Raw genomic sequence first — 13,175 nt, 5'->3', positions numbered from 1 at the left:
ACTATTTTCATTAAGGCATTGCCCTTCCTACCAATGGCTGCTCTCTTCACAGATGTTTTATATCCATTACTTTATTCATTTGATGTTTGTGCACCCTGAGATCACACCCACCTTAAGCACACACAATAAAGGGTTCTTTCCTACATCTGTTCCCAATCTCAATTCCTTCTCTTTCTTATTTCAAGAATCAATGCAAACAACCAACCAGAAGTCTTTTTTCACCAGCTTCTTTGAGAAGTTGTACTTGTCATAAATGAGAAATCCTAACTCCTGGAAAAGTGATTTCTGGTCTTACTAGAGTGGATGCCCAGCAAGATGCATATCCTCAAACTCTCCATTGCAAGCCCTTTACCAAGGCTGTTGGGCCCATTTCCCCTTGCCCTATCCACTCTGTGCCTTGAGATCACCTCAAGTGATCTCCTTCAAATCCTCCCTCCCTCCCTTTAGTTATTTTCTCCCTCTTCAAATCCTCAAACACCAGTAGTTTCATCTCTGACTTTAATGGGAATCATTGAATAAAAAGGAACACAGATTCTGCAAGCAGGCTGGAGTTGCTTGCAGGATATTGGTGCACTTTGGTGACAGAGCTGCTGACAACCTCAGAGAGGCAGGACTAGAAAACAGACCGTGGAAGCACGCTGGGGAAGGCAGCTCTGGTGAACAGCCATGGGGTGGGAGGTGCTGGAGTGTCACACTGCAGTCCTAAGCATGTGCTTCATGTGCTCCTGAGTGTAGATACTGCTGGCAGACGTCTCTGCATGCTAAAGAGTGTCTCTGGTCAAAAACCTGTGTGAGCATCTGCTCCCTTGGAGGGGCTTCGGGATGAAAGCAGCCTGTTGTTCCCTAGAGTTCGGGGGTCTGAGTGGGAGCCAGAGGGGCTCGTCCTTTGCAGAGAGGCTGAGAACTCTGGAGATGGTTTTCAGCGGCTGCAGAAGGAAGGCAGTGGAGAAGGGAGGAAAAGGGGAACAGGGAACAAAGGGGGGAGGGAGAGAGAGGGAGAGAGAGAAAGAGAGCACACCATTACTACCATACTTTCAAACTTTTCCAAGACACAAACCTCATGGAGCCCACCATTACCTGTTCTTCTCCCCTCCTCTCCTAAATGACAGTGCAAAACTATAATTCCTCAACAACCGATAAATCAGGAAACAGGGTTATGCACCTATTCTGAGATGGCAAAAAGAAACCCTTCCAAATTGCTTTCTGTGACATTGGTTAAACAAAGCCCACAGCTCCTTTGCTTTTGCTCTCAAAGCATGTACAAAACATTAACTACTAACTTAGATACCAAGCTGCAGACCATCAACCATCCATCCACCCATCTCACCTACCAAATAGAAAGGCAGCCCCAAGATGTGACTGTAAAAAGACAGGTAGCAACAGCTACACATCCTGCAAGCACTTGATAGCAGCAAACTAGAACAAATGCAATGTGAACAGGAGAAAAAGCAGGTGGCTCTTGGTTGTTTAAATTTCCTGGCAAGGAATAAAGCTTAGTTTCCTCTGGAGCACTGAGCTATACTACACTGTCAAAGCAAGTAGTGAACAGAACCTTTGAACCTGCCTCCTTCAAACAGGCAACATCCTCCTTGGAGAATGAATGTGTTCATCAGTGGGATATCACAGTCCATCTTACTCATAAGCAGACTAGAAACACTTTCAAGGAACTAGATGACATGAATAGTAGGCCAATATATCTTCCATGAATGTTTTCTTGTGTATGACCTTTGTAGAACTTTGGGCATTGAAGAATTGCCCTCCTGAACCGTAGTGTTGCAAGGTGGCTGCTGTAGTGACAGAAAGGGAAAAGGAACATCGCCCACAGAAGCACTTCAGCATGGGGAATTTAGAGAGCTGCAAGTTGATTACCCATGTAGGGAGTTACTGGGAAAGGAGATGAGAGCACAGAGCAGGGGAAAGCCCCAGGGGAGCTCTGACCTCAGGCACTCATGCTGAAGAATGACATTGCAGGGGATTTCCCTGTTTATTACAGATGTAGGAAAAAGTTAGAAAAGTGCTTTACCTGAGCCATGGCAGACCTGCTTGGACTATTTGCTAAGCTGTGACAAGTGTTTGGACAGAGGGAAAACCTGCAGCCCCTCTGTATCACTATTTTTTGTGGTGAGGCACTCAAGTCACTGTGGAATATTGTCCAGATGTGACAACTGCTGTTGTGCCACTGGGATGTGATGGGATGTGGTGTGGTTAGGACACACAAGTGCCAAGTAAGGTAACAGGGAAGCTCTCATCCCACCACTATAAGCACCACTATAAGCAAATAGAATTTTTGATTCCTTGTCTAATTACCTTAAAAATTAAAATACCACACTGTCTATTGTCTCCAGACTGACGGACATTGAAGATCATCTTCCTCTCCCACCTCAAATACAAGCCTCTAAACATCTGGCTTTTATTGCAGGTCTCTGCTGCCAATAGCAGCACTCCTGTCTCTGCCATGAGATCTAGAAAGATGAGAGCTTCCAGCTCACAACGGGACTGTGTGAAAAAAAGAATAGCTTTTTGCTGTGTAGCAAAGTTTTGCCCAACACACACCACCCCCCTTGTGTGTATGTTCACAGTATTGCCTCACTGCCAAAAATGGGTGGAAATTTTTCAAAAAAGCTACAATGTTACTTGCCTCCTTCCTTTTTTATTGTATTTGAAATTCTGGTTTTATTGAGCTTGATCAACCAGGAGAATTCTACCAGTCATCTGAGAATGGAAATCCTCCTTCTGAGAAGGCAAAATAGAATCAAAGCACAGGCAAAGTGACTTTGCTGTGTTCACAACACTACTTGCATTCACAACACTACTTGCGTTCACTTGTGACTGCATGTTTTCACAGACACTCTGACAGCCAGGAGGATGGATGTCTCATAAGTGATTCAGTGTTCCTGCCTCTCCAAGTAAGGACTGAAAAAGCTTCAAATTCATATTTCCAGCAGCCTACCAGCAAAACCAGGGGCTTCATATTCCTAGAACAAATGTGGATTTTTTTCTCTCTCTGCCTCCTTAAAAAAGAAAACAACAACCAACTACACAAAACCAAACTCCAACAACAAAACCCTAATCAAAACTCTTGCTAACTCTTTATCTGATTCAGCCACAAACAAATACATTTGTTCTTTCCCTGGTCACTTTCTTCATATCTCAGATAATATGAAGAATACTGCAGACTTGTCTGGGCTCATGCCAGGAGCCAATGCTCCTTGCCACTGGGTCCACAGCAGAGGTAGAAGTAGACCCAGTCAGGCACAGAGAAGAGCAGGGTGCAATGTTGTTGTGTTCAAGGCTGCCTGATGGGGAAGGCAGCCACCCCAGCTGCAGCCCAGCCCTGAAACGCCCTTCCTGCTGTGCAGACCCAACTGAGACACAAGCAGGGGTCACTTCTAGGACAGAAATCCCAGTCCCAAGCTTTGTGCCTGGCAGCTGGATTACTGTGGGCAGCAGCAGGAATGCACATTTTGGGGTCTGCAGCTGGTGTGTAGCAGCTGGCATGCAGTGGCTAGCTAAAAGTAGCTCAGAGTGGAATTTCTCTCTTGGCCACTTGGATTTGAATTTCAAGCACAAGCCACTCTCCCATCTATTTCTGTTTGCCTGCATTGTTCTTCTGCCTCAACAGCCACCAGGCACCAGAATGTTTTTCCCTTGTGGAGTAAGGAGCTGGCATTTTGGAAGAGAGCATCTCATTCCCACTCACTGCACAGCAGAGTTTGGGGCATCTTAAAACAACGCTTAGCCTGTCAGTCCACCCAGGGTGACTGGAGGAAAGACCTATACCACCCAGGGCAGACTTTTCAACATCTTACTGATCTGGCAGAGATCAGAATCTCAGCAGAACAAGGACAGATCAGTGCTGGGATGAGCTGTGGTGGGCAGGGAGAGGAAGGACTCTGAGCTTTGCGCCCCTGCTGAGACTGAGCACTTGCAGGGTTTATAGCAACTCCTTGCTACCAATCTGCTATAAACCCTGGAGCTGTTTCTAGTCCTGTTGGCATCTCCTGGGATGTGGGCTTTCTAACCTGCAGAGCTCTTGCTCAGCTTAATACTGGAGTATCTCCTGGCGTAGCTCTACCTCGTGGTCTCAGTGACCACTTGTGTACCACCTGCCAGCCTGGACACCATTTCAGTGTTTCTGCCTCTCTTCAGGGATGGGGAGAGAACTGGGCAGGGAAGAGCTTTCTATGGCCAGGTTACTGGCCCTTCTACCCCACAGTACAGCTGGTGCCCGGAGTCAAGCCTCTGCCCTGCTGCTTTTCCTTAGGAAAACTACAGAGCTTGAGCCCACCTTCTAGGATTCCTTGGGGCAGTGGGCCAAAAAGCACTGCAGAGGTGCAAACCCATGGCAAATGGGGTCCAGTGCTCTGTCCAGGCAGGTGCATCACAGGAAAGACTTGCTCTGCAAGTGGGTACTTACGCGAGGGTCCCACACAGGGTGAGGTGTGCCCGTGCCAGGAGTGCCCTCACTTCATATACTCCCCTTCGCTCACATAGTCCATAAAAGACCCCGGCAACTCAGCAAAATCTTCCAAGACAAGACTGGTGGAGTCCTCACCCAGCAGATCACTGTCGGGCCGGGATGCCCGGGGGCGCGGAGCCGGCGGTGGCGGCGGTGGCGGCTGCGGCGGCGGCTCAGAGACGCTGGCCCGGCCAGAGCCCGGCAGCAGCTCCTCACAGTCCTCCGACTCCCCCTCCGAGGAGGCTGGCCCAAGGACGTGGTAGAGGCTGGGCAAGCGGATGTCGAAGCGAAGGCCAAACTTGGCGAAGAGCTTCTCGTTGAGGGAGTAGAGCTTCTCCGAGATGTCATAGCCCAGATGGGAGGAGAAGAGCCGGGCGATGTAGCGGTCCTTCCTCAGGAGGAGATACAGCTTCTTCCTCGGCCAGGTGATGTAGCTGCAGTCAGTCTCAGCTGTCAGCGTGACCTGTGGGGCAGGGAGTGAGTGGAGTAAGTCCCACTGCCTGGGCGGGGTCACCCACCTTGGAGCCATGTGCTTCACCCCAGAGAATGCCCTCAGCCCCTTGGAATCCTACTCTCCTTGGAGATGGTAGGGCTGGAGAGCCAGACTGTCCTGGTTGAATGACTGGATAAAGCCTTATCTGCTGCTGTTTCCTCTCCCTAAGAAGGCAAAGACCCTGTTTTCCTATGCAATTAGTAGCATGTCCTCCTTTAAGGACATGAATGCCTACGATTCACCCTCTTGCTTTCAGATGATGTTCCCTATTGACATCTGAGGGATGTAGCTGAAATGAACAGAGAAGCACAGACATCCCTATCCCTCAGAAATGCTACAGAGGGGGATTTTTTGCATGCCCAGTCAGCCTGAGTTGCCAGCAAGGAACCCTGGGGGAGGCTGCTGACCCATTCTGCTGCTGGATTGCAGAGCCCCACAGGCCCTGCTCCAAGAAGACCCTGAGTGTTGGAAGGGCCACCTGAAAAGCTTGCCTGGTCATCCTGAGCCTGAGGGACATCCTGTCTCAGCAGCTCTGCTAGATTCTGTAGGGTTGAATGGTCCTGAAGGACATTGCAGCACAGCTCAGTGAGAGAAGAAATGAAAGGTTATATTGTGTTCATGTATATGTAGAAAACTCACAAGGGTTTATTGGGTCGATTTTAGAGAATGTTTCATTTTCCTTCTGGTTTTGCCAGTGTAAAAAGAAACCTTTTCCCCCTAAGTGTAGGACAAGAACAATTTCAGTCAAAAACATTATATAGTATGTAAGTGCATATTACAATTAATAATAATAATAATAATAATAATAATAATAATAATAATAATAATAATAATAATAATAATAATAATAATAATAATAAAAACAAGAAATGCAGGAAGGGTCAAACTGCCCTGGGCCAAAGAAGAACATCCGAGTGTAATGGAGACACTGGCATGCGAACAAGTGCCGGAACCAAAATATCCCGGGGGCTCCCTTTCGCTCTGTGCCCAGGGGTCTCCTCGGTCAGCCGCCATGGCAGAGGGCCACTGGGAAGCTGAACATGGCTTGGCTGCATGTGTGTGTCCTTGGGTTTGATATTTAATGCCATTGCCCTGCAAACAGCTGTCTGATGAAAGAAATATAGGAGATAAAACCTGAGAACTTTCCCAGGCCAGGCAAGCAAAAAGAAGGGTCACACAGAAATTGAAATGACCGGAATCTCATTTTCCTAACCAACCTCTGGCAGAGTGATCAAAAGTGATCCCTTCTTGTGAGGGACTGCAATGCAATAAGCAAACCTGCCACCAAACCAGGACAGCAAGACAGATTTCACTCCTGAATCCCCCCTGACACAAGTGCTCCGGCATCAGCAAGAGCCTGTAATTCAGCCCTCTGGGGGAAAGTGCCAGCCCTGAAACCAAACTCCTTCAGGCACTCGGACCCAACAGTCCTGTGGGAAGCAGATAGCCAAAGCAAAAAGCTCAAGGAAGGCAGCTATTCTTGTAGACTAAGTCATGCTTCTGCCATTTTTCAGTGGGCTCAGAATTGAATTTGTTCAATCCAGAGAGCCACGGGGCAAGAAAAACCTCAGGCAAGAAAAACCTTCCATGCCTTCCTCCAGGAAAGAGCCAGAGTCCAACATGTACTTTTTCAACCAAATTATTGTGTTGCTAAGACAAGGTTGAGACAAGTTACAGAGTTTTATTAACTACTCAGGTGGGAGGGATTAGTGTGTTAAACAGCCGCCAAAAGCAGCACGTCACCATGGTTAGCATGGCCACCGAGAGTAAGGTCCTTCCAGGTACATGCACTGGTCAAGTGACACCTGATGACTGCTGGTCTCACACAGCTGCTACTTCTTCATGCTCCTCGGTAAGCACACCTGGGGTTTAGGCATTTCCAGCATACGGCCTTCCCTGCCTAGGGCTCCACCTCCCCATCCTGATGCCAGGCACAGCTGACCTCACTGACCAGCCCTGTCTTGCAGAGCAGGAGATGTGCCAGAGCGTGGTGCTGGCAGGGCTGGTGCAGCCTGGCCCCAGCCTGCTCCCACGCTGTCTCATGCACCACAGATGAAGACCCTCAGGAGGTCTGGGAACATTCAGTTCCATGGAAATCAGCTCAGAAAATGCTGTGGATATCTTTGCAGGTTGCATGCCTGCAGTCAGCCATTGCAGTCAGCCCTTTCCCTGCCCATAGCCCATCACTCTCCATTCTGGATTCTTGGGCAAATACAGCCCAGGAGCCAGCATCAGTCTGCTGCCAGATTGAAGACCTGTGCAAAACATGAGATACCACCAGCCCCAGCACAGCCATGCTGTTGCTGCCTTTTCTACTTCATTATCTTGGTCCAACACCCCTGTTTCTGCTCACTATCTATAGCCCTGTGCCACAGGCACGTAGCCAGCTATCTCCTACAACTACAATCGCTGGTGATGGCACTATGTTCAGGAGCAATCAACATGAACCTTTCACACATGAGCCAAATTCAGACCCTAGGAAAGCAGATTTGGAGAGCTGCCCTGATCTAACCAAGTTTGCTTGGGGCTACCCTCATGAGAAAGCATCATTCCCTCATGACCCTCCCATGCTCCCAAGGGATTAGCAAAATCCCTCCTCATATGCCCTAACTGACATAATGAGGATTGACATCCTGACAGGTATCAGGCCATCCTGGGACGTGCACCAAAGACAGAGGGATGTAGACTTAACTAATCTTCTCCAGAAGGAAAGCCAAAGAAACACTGTGGGGTGTTGACAGCGAGGCCAAAATCCTTTCAGTTACTGCAAATGAGAATTGGTCTGGCCTCTCAGCAGGGGATCTTTCTGCTCAGAAAGAACCATATTCGGGTGTGAATCATCCTTTCTGCTTCTCCACCCAAAACACATGACCATCAGAAACTTCTGTGAGGAGCAGGATGTTTATGGTTTTACATCACTGCTGCACATTGCCACGGCTGCCATCCTGATGAACCCTGCTAGTAGCGTGCAGGGCAAATGCATCAGTACAGGTACTAGAGAACACTGTAAGGGAAGAGAGCCGGCAATCTGACACCTCCATTCCCTGATGAACAGGAAGGAGCACCGTGCTCCACCCTCCTTGCTATCAGCAGATAGTAGGAGCATGCCCTGAGCTCTTCAGAACAAGGTAGGAAAAAAGGTTAAACAGCTGGTCACACAAACCACCAGGAAGGGGAGGAAAGTATTCCTGGTGAGCTTTGAATGGCACAATGGGGCCTCTCTACCTCCTTCTCAGATGAGCAGCAAAGCACCAAGGAGCAAAGCTGAGTTGCAGTTACCTGGAAAGTTCCTTCCTCAGAAGGTCGCAGCGACTCCCATTCTGGAGAGTCCAAGAACTGGTATGGAAAGACGTAGTGGAGGAATTGTCCGTCCTGGCACACTCGGATCCTGCAGAGGACAGGTGAGGCAGACAGGCTTAGGCCACAAAACAGATGTTACACAAATCTGATGGCTCAAACACTGTGTCCCAAACAGGGAGGAAAGAAATACTTGTCTCACAGATGTCTCGTACCCTCCTGGGACCGCTGCAGGTGCTTTAGTGATGAGGCTATCCCTCCTTTCTCTGTGGGAAATTATTTGCTGCCACTTCCCCACACTCCATCTGTGTTCTGTTTCTTGCTACAAAGAAGCCCTCACAGGTGCAATGCTTGGTCCTAGCCCAGGACTTCTCAGCCCACAGGACTGCTGCTTTCTAGGTACTTCTAAGCCAGCCTGTGGCTCTTTGTGCCTGTATCTTCCTCCTGTCTCCAGGATTGCATGAGGGCATTCCCAATCTTGGTACTGGGAAGTCACTACACTCAGGATCCCCCAAAATCCCACTGCCCATGGTTCCTCACAGATCACCCTGAGAGCTCACAGTTTGCTGCATGTTACCGCTCTCTTTCTCTTGGCCTTCTAAGTATCCTTTTCACCTACTTTTGCTACAATTGCCTGCCAGGGTCAAGGTCAAACGTGCACTGAGCTCTGCTGTGGGAACAGAGAAGGACCTGCACAGGCCTGAAGCAAGGACAATGCCAGGGCACTCTGGAGTTCTATTCATAGCTCCTCATCACCAGACTTGGGGCCTCTTGCTTTCCTGTCACTGTGTCCCCCTGTTGTATGATGCACAAAGGCAATTCTTGCCTTCAGGAGTTAAAAGACTCTGCTCACCTTTGGCTTCCTATCAGCTGGCAGTGCTGCCTGCAAGGGTCATGGTTTGATTGTAAAGCACATTTCCCAATCCAGGCATATTCTGCATTTCCAAGACCCCACTTGCTCAGTTTAAGACAGAGCACCATAACAGCAATTCTCTGCTGGATTAGCAAGGACCTCACAAGGCAATAGAGTGGGTACTAGGAAATGTAAATCCATTCCCACCTCCACGGAGCATCCTTTACCAGCCAAGATGCATACTTCCCACTGCAAAAGAGAGCCCAACAACTACCCACCATCACCATCTTACTGTCTGTTGCAGCACTTTCATGCCCACAGAGCAGCATCACATTATCCAGTGCAGGTCAAGACAGCACAGACTCTTCCCCAGCAATATTATTTACTGATACAGTAAATTCAGGGCCAGCTGCTCACCAGAGATGTTTGGTAAGGTGAAGCGCTACTGGAAACACACATACCAAATTTACCTCCAGTGCTTTGCCATTCAATATCCTGGTGGATATCAATATATATCAATATCCTGGATTCAATATCCAGGATGCTCTCAACACATCTTAGAAAAGGGACCAACACCACAAAAAGAAAGGTCAGCCATTCTTCTTTGCAAAATCCCTCACCAGAGAGGATTGGCCACTGCAGTAAAACAGGAGCCCCAGGTGATGCTTTGTATTCCCAAAGGAAAATCCTTGTGAGACACACCTCCTGCAGCTCAGCACTGCTCCTATTTAGAGGTCTTCCTTTCCCATTCTTATGAATCATTAGTGCCAAGTTTTTGGCAGCAGACTGGAAGCCAACACTATTGCTATTTGCATGCATCTGGATTTTGCAAATCGTTAAGTGGATATGCTGCTAAAGACATGCCACAGGGTCTCAGGTGAACAAATGCCAGTACTTGATCATTCAATCAAATCTCCAGTGGGACTCTCTAGAGGTCCCTGAGGTTCTCCTTGGTGGTCCAGAAGAAGGAATATCACAAATGCTTGACAGCACAAGGAAAGAAAGACACCTGATTAGGCAGGATCCACCACAGGAAAATACTCTCTCTTTTGATGAAATGGTGCTCAAAGTGAAAAATGTCAAAGCCCTGAGGGCTGGGGTGTTGGGAATAGGAACTTCTCCCTGAACACTGCTGGCCAGGGAGAGCAGGTGAACTGAGGCCGCAGCACACTCAGCACACAGCTCTTCACATCACAGAGGTGTGCCTGGGACCCCCAGGTCCAGATACACTGCTCTCCTGTGAGAAACACATTCTCACAGCCAGTCTGCTCCCATCAGAATTAAGATCACTTCAAAATTACAGACAAAGGGGTAAGGATTCATCAGAAGTATCACAGGTAAGGCTGAGCTCCACTTCATTGCCCACAGCTTGAGTCTGCAAATCATTCCCTGAAATACTTTTAAGTTAGAAAAACAAAACACAACTAACACCCCAAAAAGCAAATTTCCCCCTTCCCCAAACAAACTGATGCATATCTCAGATCCTTTTCAGAGGAAGGAAACAATCCTCACCCCAGTTTCTACAGAGGGTGATAATACAGCAGTAAGCCACAGCAGTTTGCTGTCAGACTTTGTTCAGAAATGGGGGAGCCTTTACCTGCCAGACAGCAGCAACGAGAGGCGGTCAATGGGCGTCTTGCCCTCCACCGCATAATTCTGGTCTCTGACTAGCGACTGCACCTGCTCTTCACAGCACTTCACAATTTCTTTGTAGACTTCCAGGGGCACCTGCAAGGGCAGGTACATGGTCTTGTAGAGGAGGTCAAACTCTTCTGGGATGGTGTTTCTGCGGAGCCGGTAAGCCAGGTGAGCCAGCTGAAGCAAGCAGGCGAGGACCAGCAGCATGTTCCAGATGAAGATGTCCAGCCCACAAGCACTCAGCCAGCCCCACAGAGCATAGCAGAAGTAGCCTGGGGCCAGGAGGCCAAAGATATAGAGGGACCCAAAGATGCCACTTCCCCCCATGTAACCCAGGAGGACAATGCAGCTGGCCAGCTGGTAGGCTGCTTCCTCCGTAATCTCCTTCCAAGCATCACACACCGGAGGCTGGAGAACAGCCTGGTCCCAAGAGGGGCTGTTTGCACTCATCCTGCCCCACTGCCCACCCTCCCCAGCCGTCCTGCGCTCTAAATGAATTGTCATACACAAAGGGTGCTGCAGAGTTTGGAAAGCAGAGCTGCTGGGCAGCTGTTCCTTCTCCTCTTCCTTTTCTGCACCGTCTGGTCCCACAGCAGTGTTTCAAAGTAACATGCTAAAAAAGTGCTGCCGAATGTTTTTGCACTCAAAAAATTCCAAAAGCGTTTGCTTCTCCTCTTTGTGGCTCACAAAGCGTCGGCTGGCCCCCTTCTTAGCCACAACAGTGAGAAAAGAAACTGGCAAAAGTGAGGCCAAAAGAGCTCAGTCAGAAAAAGAGTCGAGGCCATTAGCTGGAAAACTCACGGGCAGGATAGAGATCTCCTTGCACTGCCTGTCTCTGCCTGCGCTGCAGCAAATGGAATAGCGACCGTGAGAGAGCAGCAGAGGGAGCTGGTGTTGAGTGTGGAATGTGTATCTCTTGGCAGTGGAACGGAGAGAGACCCCAAATGGATAACCATGTTTGGAATTGAAATCCAAGGAGCAAAAGCAGTGAGGAGAACAGAGAGCAAGCATGCACCCGCTACTTAACATAACTCAGGCGGCCAGATAAGCCCAGCACAGCATGAAGAGGGGAAAGGAGAAGGGAAAACAACCAGCTTATCGTGGTGAGCTCCAGTCACACACTGGGCTCTCCACTGCTCTGCACTCCTGCAAGAGAGTGACTTTCACCCAGCACAAAAAAGGGAAAAGGTCACCCCCTTTTTCCACTGTGGTTCATAACTGTGGCAGGGACTTAGCAAAAGAAGAGAGGCTGGCTCTCGGTTAATACTTTCCAGGTCCATTACAGCCTCCTCTTACTCCAGGGAGCTTCCTCTCATGGGGTGTTTTAGATCAAGGGGCACAAGGAAAAGCTTTGCACAGCCAGAGAACTGTGAATGCAAGGGATAAACCTAGAGCAAACAAGCCTCTGGCACCCAGTTTCATCTATCATGAAGATGACACTATCCTGCCTGCCAAAAGCTTTGTGAGTGTGTAACACTTGGAAGCACATTTTGTGGGGAAATCCTAGTTGAGGGATTACAGGCTCTGTTGGGAAGCACCCTTGAGAAACATCATCTCACATTCTCATTTTTCTAATAGCTATTTAGAACATGCCCCAGACCTTCACTTAGCTCAAAGAGGACAGCCAACACTTCCCACTCAGGTAAGCCAGGACACAGGCACAAGAGGGAGCCTTTGAGGTCAGCCTTCCATGGTCAGCTACACAAAACAGGCATAAATGCAATTCCTCCCCTGCTTCAAGTAACACATTATCAGTCACACAGGCAGGATCCGCCCCACTGCCAGGATGCAATTACATTTCAGGCATTGACGCAACCCACGTGGTCTCCCATCACAGTATGAAGTCAGCCTGCATGGGTCAGTGGGGTAGAGATAGGGTTTCAAGGGTGGTCGTGTTTCAGGCCGAGCTTGCAGCTGCCCTGCCTAACATGCCATTCCCATTGGCACCATTCAGTTAAAGACACACTGATTGTCTCTCCTAACTAACAGTGCTCTGGAATAACACTGTCTCCCGGGCAAGGCTGCAGCAATGCTTTATGGCAACCTTCAAGAATTCATTGAGGTCTTGGCCAGTACAATCTTATTTCTGCAGTGATGAGGCCAAGAGCAATACAGAGCTGCATGGCTCCTAAGAGCCATCCTGGCAGGTTGACACATGGGAAAGAAAGAAGACAAATTAAGCTTTGCACAGGGTGAGCACAGTCCATTCAGAAAGGTGCTTTCTGTTAAGGATAAAGTAAACAGGGAACCTGGTCTTCAGAGGTCCCTTAACTAAGTGAAGAAATAAATCCTAGCTACTGAAGCAGAACAACACTCATCTGCAAGAGTTATGGGGAAATGAAGAGCCTCAACCTTTCTCTCAACCTTCTCTCCAAAGCAGGACAGATGATCTTATAGCTAAAGCACCACAATAAAAATCTTGGGATCCAGGTTCT

The 13,175-nt window shown here is 48.7% G+C and overlaps 1 protein-coding gene across 2 annotated transcripts; it reads right to left on the bottom strand.

The window, feature by feature from the left end:
• Positions 1–168: 168 nt before the first annotated feature.
• Positions 169–11,633, bottom strand: POPDC2 (popeye domain cAMP effector 2). Of its 2 annotated transcripts, none has more exons than XM_084226675.1 (4): positions 10,700–11,633; positions 8,232–8,340; positions 4,418–4,922; positions 169–926 (listed from the first exon to the last, which is right to left on the bottom strand). In XM_084226675.1, the coding sequence occupies exons 1-3, from the start codon at positions 11,242–11,244 to the stop codon at positions 4,464–4,466; spliced, it is 1,113 nt and encodes a 370-aa protein (XP_084082801.1). In that variant the 5' UTR covers positions 11,245–11,633; the 3' UTR covers positions 169–926; positions 4,418–4,463. The 2 variants fall into 2 exon arrangements, with proteins under 2 accessions (XP_084082801.1, XP_084082802.1); XM_084226676.1 differs by having other exon boundaries at positions 465–926; positions 4,556–4,922; positions 10,700–11,630.
• Positions 11,634–13,175: the final 1,542 nt, after the last annotated feature.

This window comes from Fringilla coelebs (genome assembly GCF_963513975.1).
Source record: "Fringilla coelebs genome assembly, chromosome: 2".
Taxonomy (NCBI): domain Eukaryota; kingdom Metazoa; phylum Chordata; class Aves; order Passeriformes; family Fringillidae; genus Fringilla; species Fringilla coelebs.
The sequence above is the reverse complement of the archived record's forward strand: the minus strand, read 5'-3'. Positions and strand labels throughout refer to the sequence as shown.

Coding starts and splice junctions, on each gene's coding strand:
- POPDC2 (XM_084226675.1), bottom strand. CDS start 11,244: ATGACAATTCATTTAGAGCGCAGGACGGCTGGGGAGGGTGGGCAGTGG. Junction 8,341..10,699: donor TCGTTGCTGCTGTCTGGCAG/GTAAAGGCTCCC, acceptor TGTCCTCTGCAG/GATCCGAGTGTGCCAGGACG. Junction 4,923..8,231: donor CTGAGGAAGGAACTTTCCAG/GTAACTGCAACT, acceptor CCTGCCCCACAG/GTCACGCTGACAGCTGAGAC.